Genomic DNA, 22,923 nt, shown 5'->3' on the forward strand with positions numbered 1-22,923 from the left:
TTTGAGACCAGCCTGGCCAAGAGACCAGTCTGGCCAACATGGTGAAACCCTGTCTCTACTAAAAATACAAAAATTAGCCGGGTGTGGTGGAAGGCGCCTATAGTCCCAGCTACTCTGGGGTGCTGAGGCAGGAGAATTGCTTGAACCCAGGAGGTGGAGGTTGCAGTGAGCCAAGATCACACCATTGGACTCCAGCCTGAGCGACAGAGTGAGACTCCGACTCAAACAAAACAAAATAAAAAAGGGGGTCTTTGTTCATAGTTGTTTTTCCATCACCTAGAATAGTACCTGGCACACAGTAGATGATCAGTACATAGGATAGAAGATGGAGCTGATGAGGGCCGCTGTAGACTAATGTTAATGAGCTAATATTACCAGGTAGAGAGATGGGGGAGGGGAGGTCAGCTATTGGTTGATTTAAGGAAGAAAAACACCATGCAAGTATAACATGGGGCCCGGGGTGAACCATCCCTTTTTTGGCCTCTCCTGCTCTTTACAAAGGGGACTTCATCTCAACCAGGCCTCAGAGTGCAGGCTCTCCCCTTTAGCTTGCAGACTGAGTTCTAAATGAAACCAGAGATTTCCCCCAAGCACAGAGCACGCCACAGAGCACAGTGAACAGCCTGCTCTTCTCAGGCCCTTGTCTGAAATGACGATGCTTCCATGTGGCAAATCGGCAGCCCAAGGTTTGGAAGGGGAGCTGCTGTTCAGGGATTCCTGGCCTGGAGTCCCTACACAGGGACAACAGGGAAAGGAATGGGGTGGTGTCTAGCAATAGTGCTTTGCCCAGTCCTCAGAGAAGTTGTGGCCCAAGGTCTAGTCAGCATTTTTGCTTCTTGTGTTAGCAATGTTAATAATAACATGAATACTAACAGGAGTATTATCCCAACTTGGCAAGCTATAGGAAGATACCTTTATTCAGGTAAATCAGCCAATACTTAGGGAACCATTGCTTTGTCCTGGCATCGTGCAAGGCATAAGGGGATTCCAAAAGGAAATCTCTCATATTCCTATTTCACTTTAGCATGAACAAAGAACTCGCACATGCATTGGCCATTTCATTCTCACAACTGCCCTGTGATAGAGATGTTCTATTATCTTGTTTGACAAGAAGGGGAAGGAGGATAAGAGAAGTCAAATGACTTACCCACAGCCATGTATATTCAATGATTGAGGAAAAATGTGGGTACGCATCTTCTGGCATGCATCGTGTATTAACAACAGGCCGGGCATGGTGGCTTACACCTGTAATCCCAGCACTTTAGGAGGCTGAGACTGGAGGATCACTTGAGCACAGGAGTTTGAGACCATCCGGAGCAACATAGCGAGACCTCATCTCTAAAATATATATATATACACACACACACACACATATATATGTATACATACACACATACATACATATAAGCCCAGTGCAGTGGTGCTCACCTGTAGTGCTAGCTACTCAGGAGGCTGAAGCGAGAAGATCCCTTGTGTCCATGAGTTCAAGGCTGCAGTGAGCTAAGATCATGCTGCTGAACTCCACTCTGGGTGACAGAGTGAGACCTTGTCTTACACACACACACACACACACAGTATCATTAATTGGATGTGAACTATGTACCAGGCACTGTATTTAGCACTTTATATGCACTTTCTCATTTTACTTTTCACACAATTTTATGAGGTAGGGAGCATTTTATGAGATGCAGCAATAGCAGTCAAGAGCAAGGTAGAAACTTTTGCCAGTTCTCCCAGCTCTTGATAACGGAAGGTGGTTCCTGAAAGAGTAGCAGGTGCAATCGGCTGCAGGAATTCAGATAAGAGATGGGGGCGGGGGCTTGGTGTCAGATGGGTCATCCAGGAGGGCTTTGGAGTACACCAGTCCTTATTTGGTAGGTAGAGAAGGAGTTCTGGGCACACTGTGTTGAGTGGGCAGAGAAGGGACAGGCCAATCCTGAGTGCTGGGGCCCGGCAGGGAGGCTGGGAGATGAGCAGGATGGGGCTGGACGGTGGGAGGCCAGGAGTACAGCGAGGAGCCAGGCAGACCCAGTCCCTGCCATTTGGAAGGCAGTAGCCAGCTTGGCACTTGGCAGCGTGCCCTGATGCATTGATTCCAGGGACTTTTCTGTTCATTGCAGGCATTCATCCCTGGTGGGACTGTGGAGTCAGCAGTGGGCACAGGACAGGGAAGGGGTGAGGTGTTCCTTTCCGGCATCCTCCCACGGCCTTTTCCCTTCCAGCTTCTGAGGCCTAGCCCAGGTCAATTGGATACAAAGGAGCATGAACAGTTCTTATTTCCTACATTAGTCAAGTCACTTAAGGAAAAAAAAAACAAAAAACACCAAAAAACTAATTAGTTCTGGCAACTACAGGTCTGCGCCAGCTTTCCTAACCACCATGAGCTGAAAGGGTCTTAAAAGTCTCCTGACATAGCTCTCATCTGATCACTGGATTGTCCTTGCAACCATCTCCGCTGGTTGATTTCAGGTCTGTTTGCACATCTCTGATGGGGAAGAGCTCATTGTCCTGAAGGCAATTCTGGTGGCCTGGGCTCCTCTAGTTAGGGCCAAGACACACACATACACACACACACACACACACACGCACACACACAATTACACAAAGGTATATATGCATCCTTCTCAGTCTGGCTTCAAGATTTCCCACCTTGAAAGGGACTTGACAGTTGAGACACCACAGCCCTGTTGTTGCTGTGGAACTTGAGAAGGGCAGGGTGTGGTGGCTCACAACTGTAATCCCAGCACTTTGGGAGGCTGAGGCAGGAGGATTGCTTGAGCCCAGGAGTTTGTGACCAGCCTGGGCAACATGGCAAGACCCCACCTCTACAAAAAATACAAAAATTAGCCAGCCATGGTGGTACACACCTGTCGTCCCAGCTACTTAGGGGGCTGAGGTGGGAAAATCACCTGAGTCTGGGGAGGTTGAGGCTGCAGTGAGCCATGAGTTGTGATCATGTCACTGCACTCCAGCCTAAACGACAGAGTGAGACCCTGTCTCAAAAAAAAAAAAAGAACTTGGGCAGCTCTTGTCGCTGCCTCAAGGCTTCCAGGTGGGCTAACTGCTTTAATTGCTTTTGAGACTTCAATGTCTTTGCCATTTGTTGTTGTTTTGTTGTTTGGTCGGGACTGCAAGAACAAGGTGACCAGTAGAGGGATTTTCTCAGGAAGTGATGATTTTCACTCAAGTTGGGAACTTTCACACAACTTGGGAACTTCCAGATGTCTGTGAGTAAGAGGGGCCTTCCAGAGACGAGGGTGCTGTCACTTCCCATGGTGGCGTTTCAGGTATGCCAGCCTCTGAGGCTGGGACTGCTGTTCAGTCTTCCAGGGAGAGGAAAAGTCCAACCAGCAGAGCTTGGCGTTTCTACCCGCCCATTTCCAGGTTGGAAACCTGGAAATATGAGAACCACCCAGAGATAACGGGGTGCTTGTTCATTTAGGGAAAAATTTCCCCACAAGAGGGGAGCTTGTTCTTTTAGGGGAAAATTTCCAGGTCGGTTGAGATCTTCTACACAGTGTGGCTGTAGCAGAAAATAATGGTGACATGATATGGCTAGACAGGGGGTGGGGGACTGGTTTACCCTGGCGCACAAGTGCCATGTGAGGAGGATTTGGAAGTTCCTTAACTCCAGGCTGGAGGGAGAGCAGTGGACTCAGAAGGTGGCTACAGAGTTTACTATGGGACTGCCGTGGTGAGCAGTGACATGATCTTGCGGCAGAAATGCCCATGAAGCTATAACCATAGGGTACTGTCTGAATTCCCAACACTTGGAAGACCCCCATCCCTAGGATAAGGATGCATGATTAGAAGCCACAGTAGGGCCAAACACAGGTTGAATTTCTCCTGTGCAAGAGAAACAAAGAAATGAGACTGGACCAGCTCTGAGTCTGGCTGGATCAGGGATCTGAGCGCATTCCCCAGGAACCCTGCACTAGCTCAGTCCTCAGGACGCCACTTTCTGTCTAGTAAGTCGGCCCGGCTCCTTAGGTGCTGAGAAGGGGAACTGCTATGGCTCTGTCTAGGCAAGAGAAATTCCTGCTGCCCTCGGTAACAGGAGTACTTCAGTAAAGAACATCAGCAAGCTCAAAGCTTTAGGAATCTCATTTGTTGAAAGCAGTGACTGAAGAGCAAAGGCTCATGGGGTATTCAGAAGATGCAGACAAAAAACCTCATATGCAGCCTCATGCCTTGAGTAGGATACTGTTGCTAGTGCACCAGGGCCAGGACCAGAAGTTTCATTTTGAGTTTTGCTAATTCGTTTTGAGTTTTACTAACAAGAACAGGCTTCTGAGTTCACGGGAGCCCTGTGCATCTTCCCAGTACCAGCTATCCCACTCGAAATTGAAGAAAATCTCATCACGTCCTTAGCAGCAGGCATTTCCCTTTCTTTCCTATTCCCTTCCGAAGCTGGAGCCTAGGGCTTCCAGCTCTCCCTTCATCTCCTGCGTTCTCCAGGTTCCAGGAGGACCCCGTGGGGTCAGCCCCTACAGATGAAGTGATTTAGGGATCAGGACTTCTCTCTGCTTCCAGTGGCTGCCCTAGAGGACAATGCCCTTGTGTTTTCTCTTCCCATTTCCCTTGCTTCACCGAAGTGCCACTTTCCGGTGATTAAAAACCCAAGAAAATTATCTTCAAGTCGTCTTTCCCCATTTCTCATAAAAAGGCAAGCCCTTTGCATGGATGTGTGACAACAGGTGTCTTCATCCACGAGGTACTGTGCTGAGCCAGTACTGCCGCCCACAAGTGGACGGAGGGAAAGGGCAATTTGAAAAGACTGTCCTGAGAGACTGTATTAGTCAGCTGAGGCTACATTCCGCTGAGTAAGAAACCACTCCCAGACCTCAGAGACTTCTAGTGTGATGTTTGATTTCTCACTCAAGTTATATGTCGTTCACAAGCCAGGGCTCTGCTCCATGTTTCCTGTGATCCAGCACCCAGGCTGATAGGGGTGCCTTCATCTGGAGCAGTGCAGGTCTCACAGCACAGCAGACATGGCAGGTGCAGGCTACCGCATAAAGCTTTCACAGACATGTCTCCCCATTTTTCACTGGACAGAGCGAGATACTGGGCTACTCCTGGGTTCAACAAGATGAGGTTTATGATCCTCCTGCAAGGGGGAGATGGACACATGCCAAAGGCCAAACTTGACCTCGGTGGGCAAGATGTACACATTTCCTGTTTATGCAGAGAGAAGATGCTGAATACTCATACAGTCTGTGCTAGTGTATATACCGCCTGGCATCCCACTGCCCCAGGGCATCCTTATTACCCCTGTGTTGCTCCATCCACTCATGGCTTTTCCGCTGTCAGGACCTCTATCCTGGGCCCCGGGTATCATCACTGGGCTGGGAGCTGCACTAAGTATCTGGGCTGGTGAGGGACAGTTCCTGGTCTTCCTCAAGTGGAGTGAGGCAATGACAGTGGTTGCCGGATTCCCCAAATTTCAGACTCTGAGAACACTGATGCAATTTCCAAAATAGGGTGTTTAGGTTCTGCAATAACCCAATGGCAGGATAAGTGATTTAGGCTTCCACGGGCTGCCTGAGAACCTCTTCACCTACTTGTAGCTCTTTCAGTCAGCAAATGACTTCTGAGTTCCAACTCCCTGAGCATCACATGCTGCCAGAACAGAGCTATTTAATCCACACACATCACAGAGAAAGCAAGAAACTCAGAGGCATGAATAGTGTCTTTAACATAGTTCATATTTGGAAAAGCAGTTTAAAAAAAACAATTGAAAATACAAGATAAGGTAAGGGTTACTTATATAAGTTTTAACCTTATATTGCTTGGCCATTTTTACATATAAATTATTGCTTACTAGCTTCGATAAATACACAGCACAGTCATATATATATATATAATATATATACACAGAGGCAGAAAGCATGGAATATGGGAAAGAAAACACTGTTAATGGCAATTCTGGTAACTCAACAAATGTTTCATATTTACCAGTTCTTTAAATGGTGGAAAACTACCAAGTGTAGTCCCTGAGAAGTTAGGTAGACACCCTGATGGCGGGTTCTCTATCTTCTAATTGTTAATGCAAGCTGACAATATCACAGCAGCCCTAATTAATGATACATTAAAAGGCAAGATTTCTTGCTTCAGGTCACTGATTTCATCCCAGTATTTAATAACAGTGTAATACGAATACAATAAATAGACTATGCAAATAAATATTACTCTGCTAAAAAATGTTTAGTATATACAGCTTTGCTTTATACAGTAATACATTTTCATCTAACTTTTTGGCAATTTTTAAAAACATCCCCCCCCCACCCCCAACCAGTTTTAAGCAAAACTGGCCCACTCGCTAAGAAGCAGGCTGAAATTTTAAGGACATGTTTTTGAAACATTTAAAAGAAATCCTGTGTTTGACCACTGCAGAAGACCTGATCATCCCCATTTTAATGTTTTTGCCCAGTTTCTGAGAAGTCTGGATTGGCTGTGCCATTTAGGAACATTCAGTTCCGGATCTGCGGTGTCTGTGCTGGCCAGAACAGACTTGCAGGGCTGGGATATGGGTAGCAATGAAAGCCCAGCTCCAGGGATAAGAAGTCATCACTGGTACCCTCTCTTTCATGCCACGATTTCTCCTCCACTCAGAGGCGAGTATATATTCATGCAGCATCCCCTCCCTGTGGACTAGGCAGTGTGAGCATTGACCTTATCCACATGCTTCCAAATTCGCTGTATGCTCCACACTACCTGTTTGTGGTTCTTGCTCTAGGGAAATGAATTTATTCTAAACATAATTAAGGAAACTAGAAAAAAGTGAATGCAGGTCATGTGTATCACTACAATCATTTGGCAGTTATACAGATGACAAAGAGCAAATTCAAAACACCACACTCAAGGGAACACCTGCAAATGTGTATGTAAAAAAATTTTTTTTAATGGCAAGGTTGTGATTTTGCCTACGGAGTCCTGCATTCTGCCGTCTTGTGCTAACTTCTAAGCAGGGCTAGTTTGCTGGAATGCTGACGAATCCAAAGACCCACAGGACTGTCTGGGAGTTGTGCTGTAACAAAAAGAGCCCACTTAGAAGTGCTCCTGCACCACCTGGTGCCGAAGGTGGCAGATACAGATTTGCAGAGTGAGCGAAGATTTTATGCAACAATAAAACTCCAAATGAGAGCTGGCAAAGAGCTTAGCCATCTTCTAGACCACACTTCTAGCCAGAACAAAACCTATTCTGAAGACGCCTGAATGAATATCCAGAGAAGGAGCGTGGCCCATCCTATTAACAAGGAGTGCTCAAGCCCTACCACTGTCCACCAGTGAACAACTCAGATTCCTTAGAAAAAGCTTTCTGTTGAGTAAAATCTGGTTCTCACAATTTGGGCTTGAATTCTTTAATTCCAGATCTAAGATTCTGCAAAGCTTTGAGCTGCCACCTGGCAAACCTCTAGAGACAGTTGTTAAACTTCAGAAAGATGTAGAGATTTTAGACATTCAGAAGACAAGGATGGAAAAGCAAATCTCAACTGCACAAAATCCTCCCTTCCCTCTGCTACCCCTAGGACCACTTAACCATGGCTGGAGGAAGAGGTGAACAAGCATCATTTTCTCCCCAGCCAGTTTCCACCCATGTCATGTGAGATACTCTGAAGTCACTGTACAAAATGCATTTAAACACAACATTTGTGTAGCTTCATCTGGCTCGGTGTGCATATCTAACTTGGGGTCTAAGCAGCCCGCAAAATGCTAAAATAGTTCTCCATGGAAAATTAGTCCCTTAAAGGTAATGTTCTACTAGGAGCAATGTGGTTCTAATGTAAATAAAAATCTGAACTGTGAAACAATGTCAGGATGGCCTTATATGATTACACTGGCCAAACCTTAGTCCAGGGCATAGGAAAAAGGTGAGAACACGTGCTTGTGCTGTAAGCCCATGCTATCGTTAGTAACTGCGTGAGGAGGGCTTTGGAGGGTTTGCTCAGCCCAGCTGTGAGGGAAGGTCTGCTGTCCGGTTCTCATGGCTCTGGCGTCCTCCCGTGGGCCACATTCCATGACCAGCAGCATGCAGCATTTCTCTGAAGGGACCAGCCCTGGAGGATGCCCTTCTATAAAACCCCGTAAATGTTCAGGACTGAAGTTTTACATGCTGGGCCGAACTAAGTCTCTCTCAAAGTCCTCTCAAATCTTCTCTCCACATGGTTCCTTCCAGCAGTATCTCAAGCTCAGTGTGGTTCCTGAGCCCAGGAAACAGCACTGCTATAAAGACGTCAAAAAGCATTGGACATGCCTCATTAATGAGGATGAATGAGGTGTTGATGAGACAAAAAGGAAACAGGTCTGTGTGGGCATGAAAGAGATGAACAGGCAGGAAGAGTGAGAAGTGCACCAAGACTCCTGCATTTGGAAAATGAATGGACCAGGCCCTTGCATTTTAGCAAGGTGACAAGTCTCTAGCAGGCAGGGGTGGATTGCATTATTTTGACCCATAGGCTGTTTTGTTCATGTGAAGGTTGAAAGAAATCCTCTACCCAGTCCTTGAAAATATCAAGAGGTCTTATTTGCTGAAGGAGCCTCAATTGGTAAAAATGGGAATAAAAAAAGATTTCAGAAGACTCAGATTTTGGGGGAAAAAAAGGCAAATTATAGAAAGGCTCCCTGCTTTGGCTGGTAGGTGGACTATAGGACTTCTAAGTCACCAACATCAATCAGACACTTGGCTATTTCAGGGCATTTTTCATTTGCCAAAACACTGGTAATTACCGCTATCTTATTACCTAGAGAATGCTAAGTGCTTCACTCATTAAATGTCACTTAACCTCCCTGTGCTGGCTGCTGTCATTCCATAGTGTGGGCAAGGAGCCTGTATGAGGTATGCAAAATGCATCATCAGGCACAAGAATGCAGACTTTTGTGACTCTGTCACCTCAGTAAGCAGTTAGTGAGTGTCTACAATGTGTCAGGCACTGTGCTTTTTCAAAATCATATTATGTCCAATAAAAGATAAGAGCCTGCTTACAAGTGTGAAGAAAATCCCCAGGAATTAAACAATGAGTCAATCTCTTGAAGATTACTATTTTTCCTTACTGGCAAAGCAACTTCATCTACCTTGCCTATAGCTGCAAATCAGTTGTACAGAAACTAATTTCACTTGCAAGCATGTGTCAATAGTTGATTGTGGTGCAAAGTGATGCACACCTGGACATTGTTCATCTGCCCAGCAGAGCATGAATGCTAGCTACAGTCCTCACTAACTCCCTAGACACAAGTGGCTTTTGGTGATATCATAGGTTGTATCAACAGAAACCTCCCCTCCCTGGAGATCTAGGGGTGCTGTCTCTGTCATCAGGTGTTCAAAAGAATGACTTCTTTGACAGCTTATGGATAGTAATCTAAAACTAGGCAAAGTAAAACTCCTTCCTGTTCCATGCATGCTCTTAATGAAATATTTGGTCATTGCATGTCAAGATGTCGTTGTCTTGTCTTGATGCTGGCACATCTCATACTGAAAACTGGACTGGATCAACAATGTGATCATAAGAAACCAGCCTTCTCCATCTCAAGAATGCTTCTGACTCTCCTTCTGCCTTCTTGTCTCGAGAGTAGCATGGAGAGGCCTCTCCCCCTCTCTGGTGGCTGACATCACTTCCTGAACACGCTTTGGCTGGCTTTCCTGTGAATGTCTTGGGTTATACTGATAAAACTCAGCAACTTCTTTTCTCACAGGAAAGCAACGTGCTTGGCATAGACATTCCCGTAGCTCAAAGTGCTGCAGACACAGGGGAGGTGAGGCAGTGGGGCTCACACCCGAGGCTCGATCCTGTGTGAGAGCTCAAACAGGGCCTGCTGGCTGTCAATGACATATAGGTGATTAACATAGGACTTTAACTCTTGATGCTCTTTTGGACACAGGTCACCTGTTGTTTAGAGGGGAAAAAAAAAAGACAATCTCAGGAGAGCAGTAATGCTATATCTACATACCAACAAAACCCTACACTAAGGCTGAGTAAATGTACCAGGTGGGTTCTCATTAGTCAGAATCCCATAAGAGGTATCCTTGTCCTAAGGTAGAAATGCTTTTTCAGCTCAGAATGGATTCCTCAGGTCAGGCAATCAGACCGGCAGGCTATTTATAGCATTTATTACCTAACATTGTATGTTATTTAGAAATTATGTTCTTATCCTACTCCACAGATGGGGAAACTGAGCACAGTCACGCAGCAAGTAAGTTCACAGCCAGGATTCGGACCCAGGCCATATGGTTCCTGAGTCCTTCTATGTAGCCTTTTACAGCAGTTACCTGTTTAAACGGCCAGCACTGGCTCCTATATCTCAGCCTAGAAGCATTGAAAAGCGCTGATAATGTGTTTAGCATATGAATGCAATCACTCTTTTTTTGTTATTTAGATTTTGTACAATTCTTTGGTATTCTCATTTTTTGGAAAAAAAATTAATGGAGCAATTGAATGAACAGATACAACAGAACAGACTCTAAGATGTGGTTAACAGATGAAATTGCTTCAGAAATTATGTGTATGGACTAAAGTCTACCCAGAGAAGGACAAGACAAGGGGCTTTTCCACTCACATATCTAGGGCAGTCAAGGAATCGAGGGGCCAAAGGAGGCTTTAGTGCACTGTGGACACATCCACGCCCTGCTAGCGCCCGTGCTAATAAGGAACCAGGATGAAGCAGCATGAACCACAGGGCAAGCCCATGCACCATAGTCAAACACACACACCCACAAGCAAACCATTCGAGGCTGGGGAACACTGGTCAAACTGCACTACAGTGAGACAATGGAAAGGTGAGTGATGAAGACATCATATCCTGTTGCTTTGTAGATTATGCATGGGACAAGCAGGGTGAGCTGCTGGAGCTCAGCTTGAGCAGAGGGAAGGGAAATGCAGGAGGCTGAGCATTTTCTTATAGCATTTTTTTTCTCTTGTGAAACCCCCTTTTTTCTCCTCTATAACAAATGCATTTTATGAGGAAATAATTTAAGACCTGTATGACGTGAGTGGCTTATAATTCTTAGGTTTAATAGAAACAGGCTTCCTAGTTTCAGCAAGTAAACACACTAGGAGTTAAAGTTTATACCATTCCACCTGTTTGAAAGTAACAAAAAGCTGTTTTATTCCAGAATGCCTTCTCTAGAAGACATTGAGAAAGTGCTTTTCATTTATTAAACATTGGTTTGGATAACATGATGCTACAAAGGTAATTTTATTGTTAATTTTCAAGCCTTAAAAAGATGGCACAATGGATGGTTCTAACCATAGCAACTGACATTTGCATGATACTTTATAATGCATAAGTGACTTGATTAACGTTTTCATATTTTATCCCAAATGCTGACATGGGTTTACTATGCTCATATACACGGTTAAAATGAATTTGGATAATTCGGTTCCCAAACTGATTTTTAAAGATACTGTATATAAATATTAGAACACAAACTGGCTTGATAGTTATTTAAATTTCTCCTTTGCTTAGTGCCACACAGAGGGTTATTCTCTGATGAGTGGGAGGTTCAAGGCAGGTTCAAGGCCACACAAGCTAGTATAACTATCACCGTCCTGTCTATACTTGGAGCATATGTAAACTAGAGTTCCTTGGTTAAGTGAGACTGATATTTTAGAATTAGTTGAATCCCCAGTAAACACGTGGGAAGCAAAGGAGGATAAAAGCAATATGAAGCTGTACTCATCAGCATTATGCTTGTACATTTCAGTGAATCTCTGTGATGATGTTATGATCACTATTTTTATTGTAACTGCATTGTACTTGTATGCTTAATGAAGAATTATATAGGTACATTAAAGTGGTACTAATTGATGTGAATATTTAGAAAATTAGGTCCTGTATTTATAAGTCTCCTTTTCAAAGAGAAAACATAATCCACACAGAAGTCCAGTTCTTAACTAACTTTGTTGGGAGACAATATTGCCAGCCTAGACCAGCACTGAACAGAAAAAATTCTTAAGCACATGTACCCAGTTGTTATTAGTACTTTTCTTGAGAAGTAGGACTCTGATTTTCTACTTTATATATACTTCTATATTGTTGAAAAAATTGTTTTACAATGGGCATGTCTTACTTAAAAAATGAAGTTGAACTGAGTGGTTGCCTTTGATTAATTTATAATTGTTGAAATCAATTTTCTATTTTTTATTACCCTTTGTATCCACAGGATCTGCAGAGGGCAGAGGAGAGGACAAGGAGGTAAGGCAGACTCAGTCTGAATAATGGCTAAATAAGTGAATCTCTCTGAGTCTCTGCTTTTTGCTCTACACCTACAGGGTTAATAATCCCCATTTACTAGGACGGATGTCAGGATTCCATTGCGCATGTGAAAGCTCCTTCAACTCAATAAAGTTGATTTCCTTCCTTCCTGCAATGTTCTAACACCATTTAAACATAGCATAAATTATGACTGAGATTTAAAATGGAACAAATATTCCTACATACATTAGTCTCAGTGGGGATTCTACAGAAGTGCTCAGAACCACACTTTCGCAGCTGAAAGGCAGCTCCAGACAGGAAGTTTTTGTTGGAGAGGAGAAAAGATTCTGGAAGGCTGCTTTAGGCACTTTTACAAGCTATCGTCCTATTCCAGGAAGGCTCCACGCAAAGAGGTTAGGGACAAGGTCACCCCTGCTCAACTCACCAGTGATTTTTGAGCCAGTAGGCAAGCAAAGCAAGACACTGTGGGTACAGGAGTCAGCGGGAGTTGCTGGGAGGTGGTTTCTGAGTGCATAAAGTTACTCTTCGCAGCATAAACTTGCTGCCATTAGGGGATAATAGTCTGCCACATCTTGTCTTCCTCTGCATCCCAAACATGCAGTGAGGAAACAAAGAGACAATCTACTATATATATACAATATGCATATGTATATACATATGCTAGTTTTCAATTTGTTTAAATTGATTACCACCCAATACTTGTGACCACAGTTGGTACCAACGTAGAGTCAATTTACATTCTGCACCTGACTTCAATGACTCACCAAACTGGTTAGTCCTGCAGTGTCTCAGGGTTCGGACAGTGTCTGCGATCATATGCTGTAAGGTAGAACAGGAAACACATCAATAGAAGGGTCGCTGAGGGTGTTACTGAAGAAGCAGTGCCTGCTAGGATGGAAGGATGATCTAGCACTCTTGGCTGTAAACAGAAGAACTGTATTTGGAGCTGGACATAGCTTTGATTCTACTGAGCTTGGATTATCAAAAAATATTTAGTCCTTGTCTGCAAAAACAGTAGCACCAGACCAGGTGAGGTGGCTCACACCTGTAATCCCAGCACACTGGGAGGTGGGCGGATCACGAAGTCAGGAGTTCGAGACCAGCCTGGCCAACATGGTGAAACGCCATCTCTACTAAAAATACAAAAAAAATTAGCCGGGGGTGGTAGCAGGTGCTTGTAATCCCAGCTACTCAGGAGGCTGAGACAGGAGAATCGCTTGAACCTGGGAGGCGGAGGTGCAGTGAGCCGAGATCATACCACTACACTCCAGCGTGGGTGACAGAGTGAGACTCCATCTCAAAAACAAACAAACAAAAAACAGTAGCACCCAATCCGGGTTGCACAGGTTCTTACTGAGCCATGAGAAAATACACTGTAGAGAAGTGCAGCCACCCCCGTACCCACACCCCACCCCGGCCCCAATCATCCTGTTCACATTTGCGCATGTTGTTTCACTTCAGGGTATGTGTCACCTCCTCTCCAAGAAGCCTTTCTGAGATGTCCCTCCTGGACTTAGAGGCTCCAATCTCAACATTTCCACTGCTCTTTGTACAGCACCTACTGGCTTTGTGTCATTGTCATTGTTGTTGAACTTTTCTCCTCCTCTAGACCAGGTACCACCAGAGGGCTCTGCATGTGCAGAGCCTACTATATCAGATACATTGACTTACACATATGTGCTGAATGGAGGTAGGAATTTTTGTAGATTCAAAGGTTCGAGTATCTTAAATTGTAACTGGAAATGAGATACTTACAAAAGATTAACATTTTCTAAAACATTAACATCTTTTTTTTTTGAGATGGAGTCTTGCTCTGTCACCCAGGCTGGAGTGCAGTGGTGTGATCTCAGCTCACTGCAACCTCTGCCTCACAGGTTCAAGCAATTCTCCTGCCTCAGCCTCCTGAGTAGCTGGGATTACTGGCATATGCCATCACGGCCGGCTAATATTGGCTAATTTTTGTATTTTTAGTAGAGATGGGGTTTCACCATGTTGGCTAGGCTGGTCTTGAACTCCTGACCTCAGGTAATCCACCCAAATTAGCCTCCCAAAATGCTAAGATTACAGGTGTGAGCCACTGCGGCTGGCCGACATGAACATCTTTAGAGACCATTTTCTGTTCGTAGTTTATAGTCACGTACAGTCTTCAATATTCTAATTCTAATTTAATTTGTTTCCTTGAAGTCCTCACTGATTTCCAGGCAAAAGTCTTTTTTTTTTTGAGATAGAGTCTCACTCTGTCACCCAGGCTGAAGTGCAATGACACGATCTCGGCTCACTGCACCCTCTACCTCCCAGGTTCAAGCGATTCTCCTGCCTCAGCCTCCTGAGTAGCTGGGATTACAGAGGCACGCCACCACAGCCAGCTAATGTTTATATTTTTAGTAGAGACGGGGTTTCACCATGTTGGTCAGGCTGGTCTTGAACTCCTGACCTCGGGATCCGCCCACCTCGGCCTCCCAAAATGTTGGGATTACAGGCATGAGCCACCCTGCTTGGCGGGCAAAAGTCTTCTTTAAATGTACGGCTGCTTTGGACAAGATCTCATCATCTTATACTTGTGTACCTGCAAGAGTCTTCTAGCTGTCTCTACCACTTTTAGTTTTTCATGTTGAAGGAAGTGGCATTTTGGAAGCATATACATATATGCTATAGGAAGAACTAGAGTGCAGGATGGTCTCTTCCAAAATGCTATGATAGCTGGCTTAATTACCAGAATAATCTCTAAATACTATTGTCATCATGTTCTAGTTCTCCTGAGAATCAACAGTAGCTCTCCACTTTGTTTCGTATCACAATACAAACATCATCCTATTATTCAAGAATTCATATCATTATCTGGTCCTCCAATGTGCGTCAACATCTTTCATGTCCCAACTATATACACTGAGCACAGGATCACCATATACAGCAAATCCTCAATGAATTATTTCTGAAAGAATATTCAACACTAACAAATGTTCTTAAAATTCAGAAGAACTACAGAAACATTATTTGAATATGACCTACTGATTGAATTGTTGTCATAACCATATTTCTAATGCACTTCTATTCAATAGTGGAAAATTGAATAGGACAGTGATTATTGCAGTAGCTCAAGCTGCATTTGTAAAGGAAATGAGACCTGACTCATGTCTGTGCATGTATTGTTCGGTTTCCTTCCCCAGATTTTACCACTTTTCCCAGGTCAGTTTTCTCATTTTAAGCTCTGGCGTCACATTGATTTCTATCATATGCCATTTGCATAGCTTGTGCAGGCTCAAACTGATGTAAGGCTCGGTACTGGGTGTGGCACTGAAATCTGAGTTCTGGTCTTCATCTTTAGGCTTTCTAAAGGGGGAGGGGGTAGACAGGGTAAAAGATGATGCCCTTAACATCGACGGATAAAGAGAAGAAAAGAAACCATTTGCTTCTTGTTATGAAACAGTTTGAGATGAAAACATTTCCAGTTGCTGAGGCAGCAAGGAATGTAGCATAAAGAACAGAAATCTCATTAGACCTGATGAGGGCTTCTGGATTTTCATGGGGTCTGACTCAATGTGTTGGACTGCATCAGCCAGATAAAGATAATACACTGAATTATCTGTTAACTGGCTTAAGTTAATATCCATCATGAGGAATTGACTTCTCACAAGTTAATTCACTTAGGTTCTATTGGTTCATTATTGTGAAAGATGATCCTGTTTTAGCTTTAGAGAAACCCAGTCCTTTGCTAAGAAATATTCCTTGAAAATAGTGTTTCTCCTAGAAAGGTCAGTCTCATTCTCCAGCATCCAAGTGTAACACAGGGCTATATATGACAAAACTCCTTTTTGTCCTGGACACAGTTTTATCCTGTCTACTCTGTGTAAGGAGGGGTCAGCATGAGGCGTGCTGTGGACCAGGAGCTCACTGGTCCCGTGGGCGGAGCCTGCCCTCTAAGGAAATGACGACCCCATGCCTGCCTGACAGGCTTGCATGTGCGCTATGTGCCTGTTGTGTGCATGCTGAACTGCACCCATTTCTTCAGTTTTATAAAATAAAATTTCTCTTAGGAATTTAAAATATTATTTATGCCATGCTATTCCCTTAAACTTTCTCAAAGAATTAGGGGTATGATGATTGACCCTAATAGAAGTCATATCATTTAGACCTCCTTTGTTTCCAGCTCTATGGTTAGTTGGCAGTCTTGGCATATTTGAGAGCTGGCATTAAGAGGCTTCTGCTGGATTACCGGAGACAGCAGGGGAAGGCCACAGACGCTGGTTAGAAGGAAGGTGGGAACAAGCTTTCCACAGCTTGTTCCCATTTGTGACTTTACAGACTTGTTCAGGTTTTTTTTTTTTATCATCTTGTCACTTTGATGGCACTATCTGAGGGAGAAATGACATAATGAACTTAACAAATTCACTGGTTCACTTTAAGGAGGTCAACCTCATGTCTGCCCTCAACAACAGGCAACAGCCAGCTGATAGAGTTCAGTTGTTCTCCCACAGCCCCTTGGACTAGTCAGGGGAAAGGATTGCTCAGCCTTTCCCGGGAATTCCACTTGGTGTGACACACCTCATCCCACATCTTCACAGATGCTCCACAAAGCTCATGTGTTGTTCTTAGGGAGATGTGCTGGCCAGGAGGCGAAGTAAATATTGACCAAAGGCTTCATATTCCCGCAATTGTTTCATTAATCCCAAACGCCAGGGATTAACCTGCTTAGAGGCAAGAATTCTCGTGCCTGCAGCCTTTCATTGTTAGTAAGTGCCCTGTGATCTTCAGAATATCACACAGCAACACAAAACACGTACAAAAAAAATAACACTTTATCCATTTCTGGCTCTGTTGGTTTGACTGTAGCATCTAAAATAACTGAGCTCTGATTCCAGAACACTTACTGCAGAGACAGACTTGAAAGTGTATTGACATATCCACTTAGAAAAGCACTAGCCATCCAGTGATTGTCTTCAGTGTGGTTAAAATGGAGATAAAGCAAGATATTCCAAGACTGTATTCTATATTCCAGATGCTTGGGTTTTGGGGGTTGTATAAGAGCCGACTACACTGTTTCCAAGCTGCCTCACCCTACATGTGGGGAGTTGGCTGGGTGAGCAGAGCAATGTAGTTCTGAGGCAAAGGTCAGGTGCCAAGCCTCAGCGGGACTCATCAGTCCCTATTGTTCTTTGATCATAGTCTGTGGTCCCTGCCTCACTTAACCTCCTCTCAAGTGCTGACTCAGTCTCATAGGGAACTAGGGTCAGTTTCTGCAAGAGTTCACACAAATCCATCACCATTACTGAAAAGGTCACTCAAAGGTCAGGATCTGTGGAGCAGTGTTATTAGTATCGTCTTTAACCATGAAGGACAGTTTATGACACTAAAGTTCATCTGTCAGATAAATCCATTCCTCTGGCAGTCAATGGGTCTCTTTGGAGTACTTCTATTTTACAGTTGCTCAGTTCTAATGGGTAACCCCTCCTTTGCTCAAGGGCAAGTCAGAAAGGCTTGGAGGAGCCCACCGTATTACAAAACACCTGGGAATGTCCTGGAAATCATTCAGGAAGCGGTGTTTCAGAAACATTTAGAGAGGATTGCCCTGGGAACCTCTTGCTGGAGGAGGGAGGGTACTTTGCTTGAGCTGCTCTGGCCATGGTGCTCAGGGGTGGCACCCTTTGTCGATAGGCTGATAGAGGGGTGGTCCTTCCCTTCACACAAGACCCTGCAAATTCCAGCCTCACATTTAAGCTTGGAGTCCTGAGAGACAAACATATATCCCCAGGAGAGGAACTTTCTCCCTCTGTGCCTTGAAAACATGCAGGCTGAGACACTGAGAGATGCCTGTAAAGCAATAAAACGTAATCTCCTGAGTGTGGATTCCTCCTGACAACAGCCTTACAGTTTTAGCTCTGGTTTGATCATAGACCCTCAATTCTTCATCTTATGATATTCCATTTTTAAAAACAAAAAGCAGATTTTCATATTTCATATTTCAATATTTCATATTGCTAACATACTTGTTGTTAATTGGAATACATTTTGTTGGCAGTGTACAACATGCAGCAAATAAGCTCCTTGAATTCGCCATGCATCCAATGGAGAAAAGTACTACAACTATTTGTTTCCTAGAGCAGGAAAGAAAAGCATACATTTCTGTTACTGTAAAAAAGGGAGAAGTAATGAAATTTACATACCAGCTTTTCAAAATTGACAAGATTATCCAAAAATGTTTTATTTCCTTCATGAATAAATGTTACATCTGAAAATTAAAAACAAAAAGATGTATGTATCATTAGGAATGGATCATAAGTCAGGGCTGAAGAGGTCTAGGTACAATACAACTTATTCATTTTTCTTAAACATTAGGGATCATTCCATGCACTTGGAGAGGCAATTTGAAATTGGATTTATGTGTTATTTGATGTAAAAGTGCATAATTTATGTGTGTGTGTGTGTGTGTGTATGGAAAAACAGTGTAATCTTACTGAAAGTATATATTTTGCACTCATAATGAAGTGTTTGACTTCAATCTGCTTAATATAAACTAAAGCTAGTCTATAACTTAATTATTCCATTATGTGTTTAGGTCAGCAGACTGAGCAGAAAAGGACTGAATATCCAGAAACAACAGGATTTTAGTAATTATGTGTTTGCTTTTTACAAATCCCTGGCAAAGTGTATGGGACCTGCTTTACTTAAAACAACTAGTTAAGATTTAGATTTAGATGTTTAAATTTAAATTTCTGGTTCCCAAAGTTGATGTCTGATTGTGTACCAGGAGTAAGTGAGGAAAGAGGCAGGCTTGAAAATGTCAAGATATCTAGCCCCATTCGACTAGTAGAAAGCAAGCATCACTGACGGAAATAAAAGGAGGAAAGTACAATGAAAGTGCATTTTCAGAGGAAGAGAAAGTTAAATTTGATTTGAGGCTCACTGCATTTAAAATGACTGAGGATATTTATTAAATATCTCCTGTTGGCTGCAGTAAACTAAAGAGTGATTCCTCGAAACATATAGATTTGGAAATCAGTTACATTAAATAAAGGTAGCAACTGAAGCTCTGAGAGTGGATGACTTAGCCACAATTGGATCAGAGGGTGGATGACTGAGCATCAGGGAATCCTCACAGACAAATATCACAAAAAGAAATATACTATAATTTAAAGCATGTGCAAATAATCATGTTATATTTCAGACATTGAGAACCAACCAAATAAAAACAGCCTTCAAAAATCTTGTAAAAATAACCTGATAGAAAAGAGGGGAAAAGAATGTCTTAAAAACTCCTATAAATAGAAAAAGAATGTATTTGCTTTTAATCAAGACTTTTATTCTGCTGGTCCCTAAGGGGTAATTATGAGATAGGTACTCCTAAAACCTGCTACCAAAATACTGGGCCACAAAGCTTTTACTGTCACCAGGAGGTGACACTAGTTACACAGTTACAGCACACACTGATGCAACCCTTTCCTCAAGGTGTTATACACAGCTTCCGATGTGGACGGCAATTTTTTCATAAGCTTCTTTTCCTTTTTTTTTTTTTTTTTGCTTGTAAACTGATGTCCTAGTAGGAAAACGGTTCACAACTCATTACACAGTCTCCTGACAAACTCTCTGGTTATTTTATTATCTTTTGAAATTTTGCTTTCAGAAAATAATTACAAGCTTTCATTCTGTGACACAGTATTTAGAAAAGAGAAGTCAACACAGGTTTTACCTTTTCTGTGTAGCAAATGCAAACCTGTGCACACTCTGTCTACATTAAACACCACCTGAAGATCTGACCTCTACTAACTCTCTAAGAATTCCAGATTCCAAACACCGTCTCAGAGTGGCTTAGTCCATTTTCCCTGCATTACAGGTTTATCCCTCACCTGCCCCTCACCCCTCTTCCTAGGGATGATGAGGAGGGCAGTGGCAATAATGACATCTTACATTTATTAACAGTGTTAGACATGGCTCTAAAGAGCTTTAGCTGCATTAACGCATAAGGTAAGTTCTAGGAGGTAAGCCTGTGAAGAAACTAACGCCCCAAGGACGTCTATGGCCAACCCATGCTCACAGCTACAAGTGTCAGAGCCAGGATTCAAACAAAGGGAGGCTGGCTCCCCCTCACCACTGCGCCTCTCCAGGCACCTCAAGTGGAAAGGACTTGGCTTTTCTTGATATCAGGTGCAGTCAACCTACTCAATTTACAACGTATCAGCTGCCCCTGCAACAGTGAAAGTGCTTCCCTCCTCACTCCCTGCAGGCAGTCCCTCCTGCCTTCAATCTCTCCTCCTCCTGGGTAGTCCCTCTCCCTCTTAGCTCTCAGTAGAGTGCGTGCAGGCTCTGTTGAGGGGCCAGGGCCTGTCAGGCTGGTACTGTCTAAGCATAAGGCAGGGAAGGTGCCAAGGGTGCTGACCAGGTGAGAGGGGAGAGAGGCTGGAAGGGGTTGCAGCCTGGGAGAAAGGGAAGAGTTAAACTGGCTACAGGTTTCGATGCAGTTGAATGGCAGGTGCATGACACGGAAGGTAAGAGAGAGAAACAAATGAGAGGTTGGGCTGAAAAAACCTAGGATGTCAGAATTTAAGTCATGGCGCAAGAAGCAGTTTTGGGGTATGAGAAATTAGCAACTGCCAGGCCTCTTTCACCTGGAGACACCTGAACACACCCCAAACATCTGAACTAGAACTGCTCCATGAAATGACTTTGAAGAGATGGCAAGTGGAAGAGGAGGAAGAAACATTCAAGAGTCCCAACATTCCTTTCCTTCAGAGACCCGCACAAATCTGCAACAATAAACTCCACTCTAAGACACATACACGAAACCCACCACAGGGACCCCAGTTTATCCTCAAACAACGAGATGATTCACTCCATCTCCAAAAATAGCACACGATATACGACTCCTTAGATCCTTAGCTCAGCTGGATCTTCTCCCCAGCACTTAGTGCTTCCCATTCGTCCCTTTCTGACCAAGAGTCCACACCACGGTAAGGGGAAAATACATCAAAAGGCAAGACATTCAAATAAGAGAGAGGAAGACTGAGGGCTAGAAGGATTCTCAGGTAATCCACTTACTTGATAATCTGCAGGCTTATTGGGAACTGAGTTTCAAAAAATGCAGCATAGGGGGCCTAATCCTTCCTAAACACCAAGGAGTTCAATTTGGTCCCATTTTTCTAATTAAAAGCTACTCAAAGTAGGAGGCACAAGAGAGGAGGGGAAAAAGAGCTTTCACTAAAAACTAAGTTGGTTGTTCTAAAATAGTTCATTGCAACTTTAAATTATATGATTAAAAAAGCTTAAGAATTAATGTTGTATATTTTTGCCAAAATGTCTCATCTTAGGCATAATATACATTTTTTATATTTTCATCACATTTTCTTTGGAAATTATTTCAGACAAAAACAGTAACTTTAAATACCATGAAGTACTAATACTACACGTTTTTATAATAACGAAAAATTAGAGAAAGGAAAACTAAGTGCTTATTGAAATTCAAGGAAGCTTCTAATAAGAAAATAACAAATGTTTATTTCTTATTCTTTTGAAATGAGTAAATGTGTTTTCAGTAGAAAAAGGGAAATTTGTCTGGCTGCCAACAGAGGTCTCGATAAACTCAGCAGAGCAGAAAATTGCATCCAAGCTAAAATGTAAGTGTGAGACACTTGACTGCATTAAATATTTTGGGGGAAAACCACTAATACATGGCAGAAGGCTCTGTTCATATCTAATGAAGTTAAAGAAATATTGTCAACTAATTTCTCATTACCTTAAAAGTATGTATTGTTTCAAAATTTTTTCTTCCTACAATCAATTCCTTTCCTACATCTGTCCTACTTTCTATTGTCTTTATTTGTGTCTAAATGACCCTAAGTGTTACTTCCCACCTGCCCCCTCCCACCCTCTAATTGAAGGTGTTTTATTCCACAAATAAGCAGCACAGACCTGAATACACTTCTCTTAAAAGCAAATAAATATGAAGAGTCAAATAAACTTTTAAATTATTATTTGGGCACCGCAGTGTCTCTTTCACGCATTTGTATTTAACAGAATCTTTTCAGCTTGGATGAAGCATCTGTGCACATCTATCTCCATTGTCCTAATATTATATTCTTGTTTCATAGAGATTCTTGCTTCATATTCAATGAAGGAAGACTCAGTGAGTAGCTACAGGATGTACAGCAACTCACAATAATTTTCCAAGCTCTGGCTGTTCTTGAGAGAAACTGAAGAGGAAATGTCAGCTTTATGGGGTAGGCGAAGGGCATAGGGGGTGGTGGCAATGGGAGGAAGTGGAGAATGAGGATGGCCAGGCCAACCAGCAGTCCAGTTCCCAAATAGCTCATTTCCAGAATCACGTGTATAGGCCCAGCCATCGGGGCCTGGCTCAGCGTAAGTTACAAGCCTCTGAAGAGAAGAGGCTGGATGAAAGAGTATTCCTACAAAACCCCTCGAAGGAATCAAAATATGGCCACGGATAATGCCCAAACCCTTTCCCTGGAAAGTATACAGGTAAAGATTTACACTGAATGTCAGGGATATACACCAGATTAAAAAGAGTTTCCTTTTATTAATCCCCTCAGTTTCAAAGCAAGATCACTGAGATCTCATCGATAAATTTAACATGTTTCATGACGAATTATTTGGTTCTTAGTGGAGCGTGGTCAGTGGAGTAACTTGCAGCTATCAAAAACTTTCCCAACTCAATTCCACTGCTGAAAAAAGGAAGTACGCTTCTCCATCAACACTTTTCAA

At 43.2% G+C, this 22,923-nt stretch overlaps 1 protein-coding gene across 2 annotated transcripts in view; it reads right to left on the reverse strand.

The window, feature by feature from the left end:
• Window positions 1-5,687: 5,687 nt before the first annotated feature.
• RAPGEF5 (Rap guanine nucleotide exchange factor 5) overlaps window positions 5,688-22,923 on the reverse strand; it is a 240,670-nt gene continuing 223,434 nt past the window's right edge. For both annotated transcript variants that reach the window (XM_021935958.2, XM_031665317.1), the window contains 3 exons: window positions 18,375-18,439; window positions 12,978-13,032; window positions 5,688-9,884 (listed from right to left, as the gene is read on the reverse strand). In XM_021935958.2, coding sequence (XP_021791650.2) covers window positions 9,769-9,884; window positions 12,978-13,032; window positions 18,375-18,439 — 236 coding nt within the window. In that variant the 3' untranslated portion in view covers window positions 5,688-9,768. The remainder of the gene's footprint in view (window positions 9,885-12,977; window positions 13,033-18,374; window positions 18,440-22,923) is intronic.

The sequence above is a fragment of the Papio anubis genome, chromosome 4, assembly GCF_008728515.1.
Source record: "Papio anubis isolate 15944 chromosome 4, Panubis1.0, whole genome shotgun sequence".
NCBI classification, from domain to species: domain Eukaryota; kingdom Metazoa; phylum Chordata; class Mammalia; order Primates; family Cercopithecidae; genus Papio; species Papio anubis.